This window comes from Ustilaginoidea virens, chromosome 6 (assembly GCF_000687475.1).
Source record: "Ustilaginoidea virens chromosome 6, complete sequence".
NCBI lineage: Eukaryota > Fungi > Ascomycota > Sordariomycetes > Hypocreales > Clavicipitaceae > Ustilaginoidea > Ustilaginoidea virens.
The window spans coordinates 2,150,015-2,167,060 of record NC_057321.1 but is presented as its reverse complement, the minus strand read 5'-3'; the positions used below and the strand labels follow the sequence as shown (position 1 = coordinate 2,167,060).

General features: G+C 57.0%; 4 protein-coding genes across 4 annotated transcripts; 3 read left to right on the top strand and 1 right to left on the bottom strand.

Moving 5' to 3' along the window:
* Positions 1 to 143: 143 nt before the first annotated feature.
* UV8b_07497 (uncharacterized protein) lies at positions 144 to 1,424 on the top strand (the record flags this gene model as incomplete). The annotated part of the gene is made up of 1 exon (XM_043144994.1): positions 144 to 1,424. One exon carries the CDS (start codon positions 144 to 146, stop codon positions 1,422 to 1,424), a length of 1,281 nt encoding a protein of 426 aa, XP_043000929.1.
* A 461-nt stretch (positions 1,425 to 1,885) lies between these two features.
* UV8b_07496 (uncharacterized protein) lies at positions 1,886 to 3,509 on the bottom strand (the record flags this gene model as incomplete). Its single annotated transcript, XM_043144993.1, has 2 exons — positions 1,886 to 3,137; positions 3,307 to 3,509. 2 exons carry the CDS (start codon positions 3,507 to 3,509, stop codon positions 1,886 to 1,888), a joined length of 1,455 nt encoding a protein of 484 aa, XP_043000928.1.
* Positions 3,510 to 5,925: 2,416 nt separating this feature from the next.
* Positions 5,926 to 10,379, top strand: UV8b_07495 (uncharacterized protein; the record flags this gene model as incomplete). Its single annotated transcript, XM_043144992.1, has 4 exons — positions 5,926 to 5,975; positions 6,138 to 6,406; positions 6,809 to 9,195; positions 9,285 to 10,379. The coding sequence occupies 4 exons, from the start codon at positions 5,926 to 5,928 to the stop codon at positions 10,377 to 10,379; spliced, it is 3,801 nt and encodes a 1,266-aa protein (XP_043000927.1).
* A 3,910-nt stretch (positions 10,380 to 14,289) lies between these two features.
* Positions 14,290 to 15,088, top strand: UV8b_07494 (uncharacterized protein; the record flags this gene model as incomplete). Its single annotated transcript, XM_043144991.1, has 2 exons — positions 14,290 to 14,394; positions 14,867 to 15,088. 2 exons carry the CDS (start codon positions 14,290 to 14,292, stop codon positions 15,086 to 15,088), a joined length of 327 nt encoding a protein of 108 aa, XP_043000926.1.
* Positions 15,089 to 17,046: the final 1,958 nt, after the last annotated feature.

Sequence of the window (17,046 nt, the reverse complement as noted above, 5' to 3'; positions counted from 1 at the left end):
CCCCCTCCCTTCGCATCCGCCACTCGAAAAAGAAACCTTGGCCAACAAAGTTCCCCATGCCCGCAGACGCTCCTTGCTTACCTTCGCCTGATTTGTTAGATGTGCCATTTATGGAGCAGTTTCCAGCGTTGGTGTCTGGCAGAATGGCCTCCTCGGATACAAATAACCCGTCAAGTCCTCCGTTCACACCTCCCAATCCTATTCCTCCACGACGATCAAGCACCGGCCTAAGCAGAAATAGTGTGCAGAGAGCCGTCGCGGAAACCCTCACAAGTCCCCAAACCTACCAGAGTTTCGCTCAGCCCACCCCGCTCCCCGGTGTTCTCGGACCCGTTGTGGAAACAGACATCTTTGGCCAGCAAAAGGAACAAGTGCCTCAGAAGGATCGGCAGCGCGCGCAGAAGAATCCAACCGTCCCGCTCGCAGTCGCCATCATGCATCAGCAACAGCAGCAGCCCTTGTCCCAGGCCCCCGATCCCAGCAGATATGAACACGAAGACCTCGACTTCACGCCCAAGCGCTCGTGGACTGACGACAAGGAAAAAGTGGTTCGCGCACCTTTTGATTACGTTGCCAGCCACCCGGGCAAGGATTTCCGCTCCCAGGTCATCAATTCCTTCAACGCCTTTCTCCAGGTTCCGCCCGAACGCCTGAACATCATTACCAAAGCCGTGGGCATGCTCCATGAATCGTCGTTGCTCATCGATGACGTTCAGGACTCATCCGAGTTGCGACGAGGCTTTCCCGTCGCCCATCACATCTTTGGCGTGCCGCAAACCATCAACTCGGCAAACTACATTTACTTTGCCGCGCTCCAGGAACTCCAAAAGCTAAACAACCCCGCCGTCATCAGCATGTTTTCTGATGAGCTGGTCAACCTGCACCGTGGGCAGGGCATGGATCTCTTCTGGCGCGATACGCTCACATGTCCCAGCGAGGACGACTATCTCGAAATGGTGGGCAACAAGACCGGCGGCTTGTTCCGCCTGGGTATCAAGCTCATGCAAGCCGAATCGGCTTCTGGCACGGACTGCATACCCCTCGTGAACCTCGTAGGCCTCATCTTCCAAATCCGCGACGACTACATGAATCTGTCTTCCAAGGAATACAGCAACAACAAGGGCCTCTGCGAAGACCTGACTGAAGGCAAATTCTCGTTTCCCGTCATCCACAGCATCAGAACCAACCCTGGAAACATGCAGCTCATTAACATCCTCAAGCAAAAAACCGCGGATGTCCAGGTGAAACGCTACGCTGTAGCGTACATGGAGAGTACCGGTAGTTTCGAGTACACTGAGTCTGTCATCGCCATCTTGATCGCCAGAGCGAGAAGAATGGCCCAGGATATGGACGGAGGAGACGGAAAGTCAAGCGGGGTGCAAAAGATTTTGGATAAGATGGTGATTCAAGCAAAGTCAAGTTGACATTGAAAAGGACAAGTCTTTTGGGAGGAGAATGTCGGCAACTGAACAGTTCAACTGGGGGAGACTTTCTTCTCAAGGATATACCGGTTTGGCTCCTTATATGTCCCCAACCCACCATGAAGAATCACCTGCGCATTCTGGAGCTTTTTGGACATTGCGATGTGGCATTGAAAGTAAAAAAGAGAGGAAGAAATTGAGGGGCTTGCCATTCAAGGAGAGGCGGATCTGGCGTGACTACAATAGAACAAGTGGGACAGAAGGGGGCGAATTACAATACTAGGTAGTCTGGCATGCTGAGCGATATGCAATTCCATCCACAGCGAAATGCCTCGCCACGATCAAACAAGGGCATGGTGAGTGGGGATATATGGATCCATGGTCCGCGCCCCATGTATACGGATTGCTTTCTGGTGGGGGAACAAAATGTAAGGAAAAGGACAGAGAGAGGGGTGGCCAGACAATCATGACGATGCCTCCTGAGCCGCCCTTCTCTTGACCAGGCGCACCCATCTCCGCCGGCGCCAATCCCCCCTCCTGCCGGCGCCGTCCTCCCCTTCCTCCCAGCTGGTCTGCCTCTGCGCCAAGTCTCGGCTCTTGACCGGCTCGGGGGTGTCAAGCACGCCGGTGCGGTCCTCCTTGTCGCTGTAAATGTCGTAGACCCATCGCTCGCCTTCCGTCTCGACCTCGACGCCCGTGATGATGCGCTCCTCCACCCACTCGCGGCTCCACAGGTCCAGAGCCCACTTCTTCTCGCTCCACTCCCACGCGCTGGGGGGCAGCACGTCCTCGAAGAACCGCGTGCCCTTGGGCCGGTCGCCCGTGATGCGCGCCTGGGACAGCGGGTCGTAGGGGTTCGGGGCGAACACCCAGGGCTCCCACTCGCCCGCGGGCGACTTGCGCTGCAGCTCAAAGATCTCGACCTCGCGCGTCTCGGGGGCCGAGTCGAGGATGACGTCGCGGGCGATCCAGCCGTCCAGCCAGCTGCGGGCGCCGGACGCGGGCTCGGCCCCCCCGCGGTCGCGGCGCGCGTCGCGCAGGGCCCTCGTGACGGACGGGTGGCAGAGCACCACGGGCGCCCACGCCGCGAGCAGGAACATGATGCGCCAGGGGAGCATGTGCGCCGCGAGCATCATGACGATGCTGCCCAGGAAGGCGAACAGGAAGACGGTCGACGAGAGCGCCTCGTTGCTGAAGTTGGCCACGGGCACCAGCAGCTCGACGACCTTGTCGTAGGCGTTGCTGAAGTCGCCCATCTGGTTCTGCAGGTCGCGCGCGTTGCGGATAAAGTCCATGCTGAGCTCCTTGGCCGGCCGGGGCGTCGCGGCGGGGGCCAGCGGCGGCCCGCTCGGCGAGTACCCGATGCTCTGCTCGCTCGACAAGGTGCCCCGGGGGGGCGCGGGGTGGCGCGCCACGAAGCCCGGGATGAGGATGCCGAACACGAGGAAGAGGATGGGCAGCGCCGACAGGAGGTACGGGTCGAGGCAGACGAACGTCAGGACGGCCAGGTACGACACGGTGTGGGACGTCGTCTGCCACGACAGGAGGGCCTCGACCTTGTCCTGGAAGCGGAAGACAACGCCGATCCGCGAGTTGAAGCGCCGAAAGTTGTGCGACATGATGGTCAGGTTGAAGTTGGGCCGCTGGAACGGGTTCGGGACGTCCTGGCCGACGTCCTGGGCTGCGTCGTCGATGGGGATGACTTGCTGCAGCAACCTGCGTGAACATTATCAGCAAGACGTGAGCCAAAACAACCGGTTTGCCCATCTGGCCCCATATGCGGTTTGCCTAGTGTGATCCCGCAGCCTGCCATGCCAACAGTGCCCCTGGTGCCTTTTTTTTTTTTCTTTTTTTCTTTTTTTTCCAGGGTTGATGTCTTTCTTACTTGTCCACTAAGCGGTCCTGTATGGAGGCCTTGTCCCGCAAGGACGATAGCCCTCCCCAGCCAGATTTGTGATGCCGATGACGCTTCTGTCCGGCTTCGTCGGGACCGTGCTGGTGCTGGGCGGAGGGCGGGCTGCCATCGGAGATGGCGGCGGCGGCGGCGTCTTCGGCAGAGGCGATGAAATCGTTTGCAAAGTCGTCCATGGCTGCTAGACGCGACTTATTCCGGCCGTGACATGGTTGCCTCGAGGGCAGAGGAGGTCGGGAAGCCTGCTTGGCTGGAGTGTCGTTGTGGTTCCTTGTGGATGGCTGAAGCTGGGCCTAGCATGTGACGAGGTGATGGCGGGCGCTCGGGCGGCGGTCGGAGCTACTGGCCCGTGCCACTTGCCAACAGTAAGACTTGTATTGACCATTCCGTGCTAGGGCGCTATTGGTGGAAAGCTGTACCCCGGAATGACAAAAAGAAAAAAACTTTTTCAGTACCTTTCAGGGTACCCATGAGTAGGTGGTAGGGTAAGTAAAAGTAAAGTATCTGGCGGTGAGACTAATCGGAGTATCTTCCGGTTCCGGATTTATACATTTTCCCGATATCTGTTCAGTTTCATCCCTCTTCCCATCATGGAGCATTTTTCATCGCCGCCCCAATAGCAGAAAGTCAACATACGGCCTCCCACGCCGGTCTTCAGCACACTGGTTAGTTCATCATGATGGCTTTTCCCATTGAGGGCTGCTCCGTAAGTGAAATCTGACGCACCAAACACCGCTCTGTAGCTGCAATTCCACGGCGGCTCAGAATTATGGCTGACTATCGGCCTCGTTTGTTTTTGACATTTGCCACGGCAATGCGGCAGAAATACGGGGCCTGGCTGTGGGGCACGAGTGACATTGAACACCTGGTGATCCCACCAAGTTATGATGTACCTATGCACGCCCCCAGCAAAGAGTTTGCTTGCTTAACTCTGTAGTCTTGGATTGATATCGTGGCTGTCGCCTTTTATTCAGTGTTTGTGAGGGTTGTCGGATGACGTGGTCTAGTGACGGTTATGGAAAGCGCGTGTCTAATGCGAGGACGTTATTATCTAGCCCGCGAGGTAGGTTTAAGGAGATCAATAGTGCTGCTGCCGGGTGCTTTGCGGTCTTGGATTACATACCTTGGAAAAGGGCCAGACGATGCAAGTCTCGCACAGACGGGGCTACCGCCGCTGACTTTGGCCTTGCGACTGCGAACGCCAGCTTCTGAGAGGGATGTGCATCAGCTAGCTTATCGCTGCGAGAGCATGATGATGCCCGCCGAGCGTTTGGTTCTCCCATGTGTGTGTCGCGTCCATCTCTCGGCAGAGCTTTCTTGAAATGCGTCTGGTCTGGTTCCTGACAGGAAACATCAGAAACAATCAGAAACATCAGCACCAGCCAGCCTCGGTGGCTTCACACCACACCACCTGCTAGCGCCCGCCACCTACCGTGCGGCTCCCCACCTCGAGGAAGGAGCGCCCACATGAGCTTCCCAAGCTTGTTGCACAGCTGCACCATGCATGCTATGTACTAGTAGATGGCGCGTTGCCTGATTCTCCATCTGATGATCTGACTACTACGTGATAAAACAATCCGTTTCAAGTCTCAATGGTTTGCTTGGCTCCACATTAACAGGCGTGCCCCCTTCTACGTGTGGATGGCGCCGGATCGCTGCTTTTGGCCCCCCTTTTCGTGCTCTTTCGTCTGGGATTGATCATTGATGGGCCTTGTTGTTCTGAGATTGGGGAACTTTCCACGGGTTGGAGTCGGTTGAGCCGTAAGACCCAAGGGCTATCTATGGTCACGGTACTCCGTATGGCATCACCGTCTTCCAACTGGGCCTCATGCTAGTGGTTCAGTGTTGCTTATCCCAGCAGACGAGGAATTGATTCCCGCTCCAGGTACTCCGTACTCCGTGGTGCGTAGGAACGTTGCCCATTCACAGACGGGTTGCCCTATTCAAATCCGTCAACGGCCTCATGCCAGTCCCCAACAGTCCAAGTGCGGTACGGTACGGTACGGTACATACATACCTTAGGTACCTAAGGTAGGTAGCTGGTCGTCCAGGGCAGCTGGTGAGTCGCCCCTTCCCACCGCTTGAGCCTTGCGCCACCGAAAAGGGACCCGTGGGCCAACAGCCTGACCACTCAGATAGCTCCACTGGCCTCCGCACCCTGTTTCCTCTATCGAAAACAAATCCGACAACGACAACTTCAATTTCCCATCCATCCGTCCATCCGTCCGTCCCTCCATCCATCCATCACCCCCCTCTCGTGGCCTGCGATTCAACGCAACGACGCCTTGTCGAGTCTTTCTTCCGGGGTCGACGTCGGCACCAGTCAACTTGGGATTTGCATCCCCTCCTGGCCTCGCTGTCGAGCTTTGTAGTTGGCAAATCTGTTCTGTTACCCTTCCACGAGCAACTCCCCCGTCGACGGACTGCCATCCCGCGAAACACCCGCGTTCGGAATGAGGTAGCGTATCGGATGAACTCAGCTCCTTGACGGGACTGAGGCCGCCTCCCCAGCGACGAAGAGCCACAAAGCTGCTTGCAACTGGCGACTATCCGATTGAGTAGCTGGCGTGCGTGTTTGACTCCATGACCCTGATGCACAAAGCATCTTCTGGGTCTCTACAGGCGAATCATTCAACTCGATTGTAGGTATTCTCTCCTCTTTCACCACCCAGCGTCAAGCCTCCAATCTCTCTCATTGGCGGCTATTATTTGATCCATTCTTACCTATTTGTCCATCTCCCTTGGCCAACGTCAGGCATGCATATGCACTTTGCTGACGGTCTTTATCCTGGCTTTCTTCCCAGACGAAACCCTACTGATTTCAACGCACCTTCTCCCACGGTCGCGAGCCCCGATATCTTTCTGCAAAGCGCTTCGATGCTCTCGAAATCTTCATCTACCAACCAGTCTCTGCTTTCCCTCGATCGGAATGGCGAGACTGGTCAGAAAGCCCAGACGACCCCATCTGTTGAATTTCTGCCTTCGACCAGCTTCGACGATCTGCAGAGCAGCATCGAGTCTGCCTCAAACAACTTGAAGTTTAGACGACCCCCTTCACCAATAGGAGACGGCAGTATGGCGGAAGATGGAGGATTAATGAACAGAAAGGCGCTTGAGAAATCGATAGTCATGGCTCCCATCGCGTCTTCTTCATCTCATGGAAGCATACCATCGCTCCCCTCGACGCGGCCTAGTCGTTCCGGGTCACTGTTGCGACGACCCAGTACTTCTAGCCGCCAGACTAGTGTGTCGTCAACCTTGTCTTCCTCCTCTGGCACCTTGGATGCTCCCACGGCACCACCCTTGGCGATGCGAAGTCGACGTCAAAGTCACTATCCTCCTGTTTCGAACCAAGCAGTTTCTAGACCTCGAAGATCTATAGGACCAGCAACGATGGCGGACCCTGATGTGACAGGTCGAAACTCGTATGCGAGGCGTGCCAGCCTCCTCGGTGACAAGGGGGTTGCAAACCTAGACGCACCACGCCCCTTGGCGAATTCGAGGGCTGCCAAGGCAAAGTCGGTCCAACCTCCGCCAAGAACGAGCCACGCCAATCTACTAGGAGTATCTGATGTTGCTCCAGAACAAAATCGCCTCTCTGCTCTGGCCCCCCGGTCCCCGCGGGTCGGTGTCAAGACAAGCACCCCGTCGTCTAGCAAACGGATGTCTTTCATGCCAGCCAGTCACGCCACAGGTCTTGGAGCTCGAACCATTAGCCCAACTGACACGAGGAGGATGAGGCGATTATCCACAATGCCCAAATCGCAAAGCTGGAATGTGCTTGCAACTGAGCCGCCGCCGCCGCCGCCGCCACCACCCTCGTTAAATATGCGAGCCGAGTCTCGATCTCCTTCTATAATACCACGCAAACCATCCCTGACTCCTTCCTCCGCTCGCACCACTCCGGATGTGAATAATAGGAAATCATACAGCTCCGGCCTGTCAATAGGATCGACAACCAGTTTCAACACTGTGAGAACTTCAACCGGGTCTATTCAGCCACGCCTCCAGCCATCCTCCTCGGTTACTAGGTTACCCACTCCAAAGAGCGCGAGCCTACACAGCAGTATGCAAGGCGAAGATGACGAAGATGTTCCCCCTGTTCCTGCTATTCCCAAAGCCTACGAATCTCCAAAGGAAACCTCTGCCGAGACGTACTTTGTTGACTTGAAGAAGTCAAACCTGAGCGCCATGGACTCGACAAGCATCCATAGCAACTCGACCGGCAGCATATCTATGCAAGTGCACCCTGAGCCGATCAAAGCCCAGCAGAAGGCGGCCGCCAGAAAGAGCTCCTATGTGGGCATTTCAAGCATTGAGCACGAGAAAAAAAGCAGCCAAGGTAAAAAGCAGTTGGAGCCCCTCAGACTACCGCCTCTGAATATTGGGCCGCTGAGCTTCCCAACAGCATCCAAAAGGAGCCACCAAGATGCCTCGCAGCGCGACCTAAGCCCGCTACCCTCACGACAGATACACAAATCTCCGACAACCCCCATGACCGCATCCAGGAGCTCGTTCTTTTCCAAGTGCAACTTTGACGAGCCTATCGAGCTCCCCTCACTGCGGAGCAGCACATCCACTCACCTTATCCGCCGCGTCACGCCGACGCCACCAGGCGGCAGTTCATCTGATTCTTCCAACTTTCCAGAACCGACGCCGAAGACGAGCATTTCGCCATTTCTATCTTCCTCCCTTCCAAAGGGTGGTTTAGAACCCGGCCAGTTGAAGAGATCCAGGACGGGAGGAGGCTTTGCTACCATCACAGGGAGCTTCTTTGACGATGGCATCCAACAAAAGCCCGCTGGTCCCCGGCAATTGCACAAGCACAAGCTAGAACACCAGTCTCTCCCACCGAAACCCCCCGTGCCAGAGCCCCAGGCGCCAGAGTGGGAGGAACGGGAGCCCCGAAGTCCCTCGTCCAAGACCTCCCTAAGAAGGAAACTAAGTTTGTCATGGAAGCGTGACAAAAGCAAGGCCTCCGCTGATGCCTTGGAAAACCCCGTCCCGCTGCCGCAGACAAAGCCAGAGAACATGGTCCCACCCCGGATCCCGGCTTCAGCATCTGCTACGATCAGTGGCTTTGCAGGCTCGAAGCAGGCGAATCCAAGCGCTTCGGCGAGCGCAAGCTCAAGCCTTGCCGACATGGAGTCTCGAAGGCGCAAGAGCTCTGCAGCAAGCCTGGTGAATTACGGCACGAGGGATCGCGTAAAGAGCGATACCTGGAGTGCGTACAAGGAAGGTCAGGACTCTGTCACAAAGGCATCGACGAGACATGCCAGCGGCGGGTTGGCCAGTGGGTTGGCCGACAGAGCTGTCAAACCCAAGGCATCATCGACTGTTCTTCAAACCGTCGGCTCTTGGACTACAGAGCTGGACAAGGATGACAAAGCAGCCGAAGAAGAGATGCGCAAGTTGGGATCCCGACGGAAAGAAACCGAGATTGCCGGCAGAACAATTGACGCCTTGAAGAAGCGAGCAACGCCAAAGGAGCGAGTTGGTCCTCAAGATGCCATCCGCATCGCCATCTTGAACCTTTATGAGCGAGGCGAAATCGTTGACTACAAGGACATTTACTTTTGCGGAACCCAGAATGCACGCAAAGTTGTGGGTGACTTGCAATCGGATTCGCCCAACTTTGGCTACGATGACGAGCGTGGAGATTACACCATTGTACCTGGCGATCATCTCTCCTACAGATACGAGATTGTGGATGTCCTGGGCAAGGGAAGCTTTGGACAAGTGGTGCGCTGCATTGATCACAAGCTTGGGGACCTTGTCGCGATCAAAATCATCAGAAACAAGAAGCGGTTCCACCAGCAAGCGCTAGTTGAGGTTAACATTCTTCAAAAGCTTCGCGAATGGGTAAGTCTTGGCCGGGAAAGCAGACGGGGAAAAATAAAATACCTGCAAAAAAAAATAATCTGGCACGCACATCTAACAACAGTGTACAGGATCCCAAAAACAAACACAGCATGGTCAACTTTACGCAAAGTTTCTATTTCCGGGGACACTTGTGCATCTCGACAGAACTTCTGGACATGAACCTCTACGAGTTTATCAAGGCGCACTCGTTCCGCGGGTTTTCTATTCGAATCATTAGACGATTCACAAAACAGATTCTGACCTCGTTGGTACTGCTCAAGCAGCGCAAGGTCATCCACTGCGACCTGAAACCCGAAAACATTCTACTGAGGCACCCGCTGCACTCTGAAATCAAGGTCATTGATTTCGGCTCGAGCTGCTTCGAGAACGAAAAGGTCTACACGTATATCCAGTCGAGATTCTACCGATCGCCCGAGGTGATCCTGGGCATGACGTACAGCATGCCCATCGACATGTGGAGCGTGGGCTGCATTCTGGCCGAGCTCTACACGGGAGTTCCCATTTTTCCGGGGGAGAATGAGCAGGAACAGCTCGCATGCATCATGGAGGTATTCGGACCACCAGAGAAGCATCTCATCGAGAAGAGCACGAGAAAGAAGCTTTTTTTCGATTCCTTGGGCAAGCCGCGGCTCACAGTATCGTCAAAGGGCAGAAGGCGTCGCCCGTCGTCCAAAACGCTGCCGCAAGTGCTGAAGTGTGACGATGAAGCATTCCTAGACTTTGTTGCGCGCTGCCTGCGGTGGGACCCGGAGAGGCGACTGCGGCCCGAGGACGCTGTCCGTCACGAGTTCATAACGGGCCAGAAGACGGCCGCTGCGGCCGTTCCGAGACTGCCGGCAAGAGACGCGTCGCCGTGCAAGCGAACGCCGGCGAGCGCGAACCTGCGTCCACTGCCGGATCCTCCCAGCAGCAGCGTTGCAGCAAAGAGCCTTGGGCATCCGATGAGAAGCGGCATCAGCCCGCACAAGGCCGTTTCCGGCATTTCGCGACGCACCTCGGGGGGGGTTACGGCGGCTACAGCAGCCAGCCTCAGCAGACGGACCAGCGCTGGGGGTTCCGTCAGTAGCATCAGCAGTCTGCCTCGAGCGGCCGGCCGAACAGCTAGTGGGAAGCAGGACTTGGCGGCAGCAGGTGCATCGGCAGCGATGAGCCGACGAGGCTGAAGCTTGAAGTTGATATAGGTCGCGCGCGCACGTGCGAACCCGCGGTTTTTTTTGGGGGGGGGTGCCGTTGAAACGGGTAACGGGACGAATATCTACTAGTCTATCATGAAAACGAGCCGATGTAGCATGTTTTTTTTTTTTTAGAAAACACGTCAGGGTGACAGCCACGATGCCTCCGACATTGGGTTCTTGTCACCGGTTTGACGTTTTACTGTTTGCGTTTGGCTTTTCTGTCCTTTTTTTTTTTTTTTTTTTTTTTTTTCATTCATATTATTTGGATGTGTATCAGTGCCGACCGATTTCTGAAGTACAACAGGGTAATGTCGTGGTGGATGCCGTTTGCTCCCAAAATCAATCCCAACTGCGGAAAACGGCGTCGCCCAAGGGACCGCTGGACGGAAGTGGCCTTCCCAATGGGACAGGTTTCAGGGCGTCAGTCAGGGGCTTCACCTTTTTCTTTGTTTGTCTTGATTTCCTTTGTCTTGCCGCGTGTGATTTCTTTTTCTTCTTTTTTTTTCCCCATGTGCGTCCTAGTTTCTTTCCACGGCCTGTATACTATTCATGAGGGGGGATGAAATGACCGTCTTTGATGAGCAAGCGACGTGTCCTCTTTTGGGAAACAGGACGGCATTTGGTGACAAGAGTGCTGGGTCTTGCCGCAGCTTCACGGATCGATTGGGGATGGTGGCTAGACACTGGTGTTGTCGTGGCGGAGGATGACGCCGGCGAAGGCTGACGGGAGGCTAGGCAGGGCAAGCTTAATCCATGGCTGGCCGGTGGAACCTGGAGAACTAGAATGAAGGCACGCGTTGGTGGGGCCTGTGTTGGGATTTGCCTTGTTTGGGCTTCCTTTTGGTGTCTTGTTTTTATTTTTTATTTTTATTATTATTATTGTCGCCCCGTCCTCCCGGGTTGACACGGTTGACGCGGACGCAGCGGACCACTTCTTCCACCGGGGGGGGGGGGGGGGGGGGGGGGCTGGAGCCCTCTCACTTCGGGTGACTCGGCCGGGCGCGCGGGAGACGGGGCCCAATCTATAATGGGACGCTTGGCCGCCAGGATACGATGAAACAAGCCGTGTCTCGATTCATCTCAGCAGACGCGGGGGCGTGTGCGCAGTGCGCGCAGCAGCAAGGACTTGACAGCTTCCAAGTCGGAACCCTAGGCAGAGACGGCAGAAACACGAAAATGGGGGGCGGGGCCACGCTGTTGCTGGGGGTTGGGGAAGGGGCAACGTGGGCGGGCGGGCGGGCGGGCGGACGAGTACGGAGTAATAAGGTTTTGAACGAGGCAGGTGTCTGGTGCCAGGCCGCCGGCGACGCCGGCCGGGGCGCGGGTGCGGCGTGCGGCGTGCGGCGTGCGGCGTGCACGGAGACCCGGGGAGCGATCCACAGCACGAGCGGGTCACGGTAAGTAGCAAGGCTGATGGAGGTACATGCCGCGCAGGGGCGGGCGGGGGCAGCAGATGGGGTACATGGCAGGCATGCGGTACAGCCCACGCCCGCGTTGTCGTTGGACCCGACGCTAAACCTACCTACCTACCTACCTAAGCCCGCCCACGGGGTCAGGAAGGAGGCAAGAATCACGAGTCCAAGAGTCGAGAGTCGGGAGTCAAGCTCGCAGACAAAGAGGCGCAGGCGCAGCTCAACTCACTTTTACTCGGTCCTTTTGCGCTGCCAGGCCCCCCCCCGGGGGAACCGCACGCCCGAGACTGGGTCGTCTCGTTGGGGGCGATTTTGATCCAGTGTACTGACTACTTGCTCATTTCTAATGCGAAGGGGGGCCACGAGTTCCAATGACACCGGGCAGACGGAGAGACGAGACGAGACATTGGCAAGACGCGGGGCCAGGCGGGGATCTCGACGCGGGCCGCGAATGCGCGCCCCGGGATAACGCTGGGCCCGCCGCGTGGGTGCTGTTCTATTAATGGAGGCTGCGAACCAGAGGGTCTCGGGCCGGGCGTCTAGACGTCTGCTGGCCACTCCGGCCGAGCAAGGGCAGGCCGGGGAGGCTCCGTGTCATCCATCATCGTCATCATCGTCATCGTCATCATCGTCATCGTCATCATCATCATCATCATCATCATCATCATCACCAGGCGTGTCATCAGGCAGGGACGGGTGGGCTTGGAAGCCTTTGGAAGAGCTGGCGTTGTTGGGGCTATTTTATTTTATTTTGTTTTGTTTTGTTTTATGTTATATTTTATCTTTTTATCTTTTTCAGTCTTTGGGCACGGTCATTTGTGTGGCCACCCCCAAAGGTTGCATTGTCGATTCCGGCGTGCTGGCGATGCGGGATGCGCCATGTGCCATGCGCCACTCGCGATGCCAGTTGGGTTGCGCGGCGCTGGGGGTTGCGCTGGGGGTGTTGCGCTGCCGGCGGGCGAGCTGGCCCCCTAGGCCGGGCTTGCAGCGCCTGCCTGGCTGCATCGTTTCAGCAGGGTCGGCAGTGTCTCGTGAGTCTGGTAGAGCTGCCCAGAGCTCCGTCCCGAGTCAATGTAAACAGCCCTTGGCTCGCAGCCGCGACTTCCATGCCATTGGACCCCTCGGAAGGCAGGCTCTGTCGGCTGGCTCTGTCGGCTGGCTCTGTCGGCTCCAGCATGCCGGCCGATCCCGAGGAGTTGATCAATAGGTTCAATGTCTTGCAGTGCCGCGTAAATACAGTTTGCAACCGGATTCCCGCCAGCACGCGGCACAGGCTTGCCGAGTTGCTGCCCTGCCCCTGGGGACTTTCCTTCTTCCTCCACGCCCCTGCTGGGGGGGGGGGGGGGGGGGGGGGAACATTGGCTCCAAATTCAACATCCTGCCACGGCATCCGAAACAAACACTGACGTTGAAAAAAAAAAAAAAAAAAAAAAAACCAATGCAAAGTAAAGAACGGTACAGAAACAGACAGGAAACTTCGACTGCTGCAAAGCTGCTTCTGCATCGCACAGCTGCTGCTGGACGCAAAAAGCCATCGACATCATCCTGTCAGCAATCCAGGTCCAGATTTTGTTTCCCCATTCGGTAGTTGGCGTGTGGTTGATGCACAAAAAAGACACAAAGCAACCAGACAGACAGCAACCAGACAGCAAGCAGCCCCATCTCGAAGCAGCCAAGGAAGGAAAGCGTCTGGCGCGAGCTGCAGGCTTCAGGCTGCAGGCTGCAAACTGCCTTGCGCCTGCGCCACAGGCCACCCCGTTCAGCCCTGCTGCTGCTGCAAGGTTCGGATGCCCCGTCGCCAGTGGCAGGGTCCCTGCTTCCAGCCTGGTCCCTTCCTGCTTTTGCTCGCTTGGCCATTCTTGCCAATTCTTGCCAATTCTTGCCGTTCCTGCCATTCCTGCCGTTGCTGCCATTTTTGCTATTTTCTCTATCCTTGCTACCTGGTACCCGGTACCATCCCTCCGTCATCGCCGTACGCCCCGTTTGCACCGCAAGGCAGGCGTGGGCGTGGGCGTGGACATGGACATGGACATGCATGGATGGCCGTGCCAACTTCTCGTACCCCCCACCCCCAGCCCGTTCCTGCCTGCGAAAGATGCCCGCTGGCTGCAAAGGGGAAGGCGCAAGGCACACACCACCACCCCCACCTTGCTTGGACGGCAGCAGGCATCCCCCCTCCCACCTTCATGAGAGTGACTCCCCCCCGCCGAGCCATGATGCTGTCTGTCTGTCTGTCTGTCTGTCCGTCTGTCCGTCTGTCCGTCTGTCCGTCTGCGCCTCGACTTGAAACCCGCACACAGGCGCATCTTCAATCCGTCCGCTGCTTCCTCTGACTAGCTCGTCCAAGTTACTGCACCACACGCCGCGGCTGCACTGCGCTGGACCCCCGTCTCGCCGGGGTCCCAGTCTTGGTCACCTGCCATGTTAGTCAGAGCTTCCTTCGGGCCGCTGATGCCTTGACGCTCCATGCCTCCACGCCTTCTGTCATGGCTCCGGACCGGACCGGCTACGAGAATAGAGGTGGGACGAGGCGTGTCAAGCTTCAAGACAAGCCTTCAGGGTCGATTTCCGAGGGCGTGTCGATACCCGCGGTACGAGCCGACTTGACAGCTTCGTCGACCTTGCTGCACATGCCCACCCGACCCATCTAAGCCTTGCTTGCTCTAGGCTGCCGTTGCCATGCCTATAAGGCTGCGAGGCCTCGTCCGTCTTTGCCTGGATCGCCTCCGTCTCTGCAAGTTTCATAATCCAGCTGGCCATTGCTCGCTTGCTGCATCGTTTCTGCAAACTCGGCCCTCCCTCTTCTGCCTTTCTTCTCGTCCTCTTGCCCTGACGCGCCGGTGGCGTTGCCATCGTTTCCGTTCCAGCCTTTGATACTGCAACCCGACTTGACCTCTTGCGCCCGCTCCCTCCCGCTCCCATCTGCCATCGACAAAAGGGAGGCTGTTCCGACCCAGGGAATAGACCGCTGTCCAGACTATTCGTTGCCTGTCTTTCCCCCAATCCCGACGTCTGCAAGCGGCAGTTTGCGAATCGCCACAGGCTTGAACCATGTGTTATCAGCTGGTCGAGCTGTACTCTGCCTGTCGGTGTCTCTACTACCAGCATGCCATTGATCGATGCGCATCCTACGGCAGGCGAGGCCATTGCATCCAGCAGCGGACCATCTACGTCGGCTATGCTTGCAGTGCCCACACTGCTCGCAGCGGCCAGCATGCGGGATCCCGGCAATACTCAGAATCGGGCCATTACAACTCGCGATCCAACACCAAGAGCCACCGATGAGGACGCCATCCATGGTCACGGGTCACCAGGTTAGGTCGCGATCCTGGGCGAAGCATCTCTACCCGTCCTTGACTGCCTTGTCCTCACCCCCGTTTGCCGCCTTTGTTCGATGCCTCATGAGCGATGCCACGGCTTTCGAGGCCGCGGCCAGAGCTTGCAATTCTCAACCGCGCTTCCCTGTCACGCATGTCAACCATCAACTTCTGTCATTTTGCACTCTCTATCTTGTCGCGCACACCGCATTGGCTTTGCCTTGGCCGTCTGCCTTGACCTGAGACAAGCCTGTTTCCTGGATATGTTGTCATTGATAACCAGCGTTCCATTTTGATCTTCTCTTTTTTTTTTTGTGGACTATTGATAGAATTTGTTTGTTTGTTTTATTTTTGAGGCGCCGTCATCCGAGGGTATTGAGCGAGCACAGGAACACGGCGCATGGATATTCTTGGCGATCTGCCCCGGAGGGCTTGACTTGACGCATGAAATTGGCTTCATGGACCTGGTAACAAAAGATGGGACAACTATACAGGGGCGTTGTGGAAGGTTTCGGGCACGATAATGTCTTTTGTTTTGCTGTGCTTTTTGGAGGAATGGCTTCTTCCGGGCCCCGGACCGGCTTCATTGTGCTGCTTGTCCGGGATACCGGTCTGTTCTTACTGTTTTGTCTGTTTTGGAGGCTGGCGTTTTTGCTTATTCCGTTGTTGGCTGCCATCTAGATTTTCCTTTGTGGATCTCGTCCCTGCGCAGGCGCATGGGCAGGCGCAGGCGCAATCCGCAGAGACAAGAAACGTAACGGTCTGGAACCGTACCAACTGTCGCTGCTGCAGACATGAGCCTGGGAAAGTGACAAAAAAAAATACAAAGAAAAAAGTCCTAGGCGTCTCTGGCGCTTCCCGCTTTCCGCTTTCGAGCTTTCCCCCTGGCAGTTCACCACTCCGTGCTGCCCCTTGCACGCCGTGGCCCCGGCCAATGCTGGCGGCAGAGAAGGGCGATGCCTAGGCTTAGCTCGGCAAGCCGTGCGGTCCGGCGCGGGCTATTAGCCGCGGCGCCTTTGGGTTAGGCGCCATGAGCCAGGAGTTGGGGAGGCTAGAGCCGCATGGCCGGCAGTCGGGAGCCGGGAGTCGGGGCGTGGGACGGATGGGATGGTGCAGGGGGGCGAGTACGGAGTATCGGGTGGTGTGCTGGTACCAGACGTATGTACGGGAGGGCGCGGGCAGCGGGCAGCGGGCAGTGGGCAGTGGGCAGTGGGCAGTGGGCAGTGGGCAGTGGGCAGCGGACGCAGTGGACGCAGTGGGGTCGAGATGTATTTTTAGGTCCAGGAACAAACGAGGTGCTGACTTGAGAGCCAAGGCGCTAGGTAGGAGGTAGGTAGGCATATACTCCGTAGTTGTTCTATAAATGGCCCTGGGCGTGTCAGATTGGCCGCGGCAGAGACCCACGGTCGTTGGCCGCGTTGACTAGCGTTGACTTGCATTGGCTTGCGTGCTTGCGTTGACAGAAGCAAAAAACCAGCAGCGCTTACTAATCAAGGTGGCCAGGGACCACGGGAGTGCAGAGTGCAGAGTGCAGAGTGCGGCAGGAACGCCGTGGGTGGGCAGGGCAGGGCAGGCAGGGAGCACGGCACGGGCAGCACCTTCCGCGGGTTGGCGCTCGCTCGGCATTCGCACGACGCAGCCCGGCTCGGCTGGCTGTCGTGCGTCAGGTGATTCCGCCAGCCTGCTTCCACGCCATGGTACATATGTATCACATATTTGCAGCCCCTCGCGTCGTCTCCGCCCGCCTTCTTTTCCACCTTCATCCCCTTCATCCCTCGCCCTCGCGTCCAAAGCAAAGCCCGCTTTGGTTCCTTTCCATCCTCGCCCTCCCGCCCACCCCCCTTTCCCTTCTTTTCAACCCTCTGTGACTTTGACCTCGACCTCGACTTCGACTTGGACTACCACCTCCTCACGTCCGAAATCTCG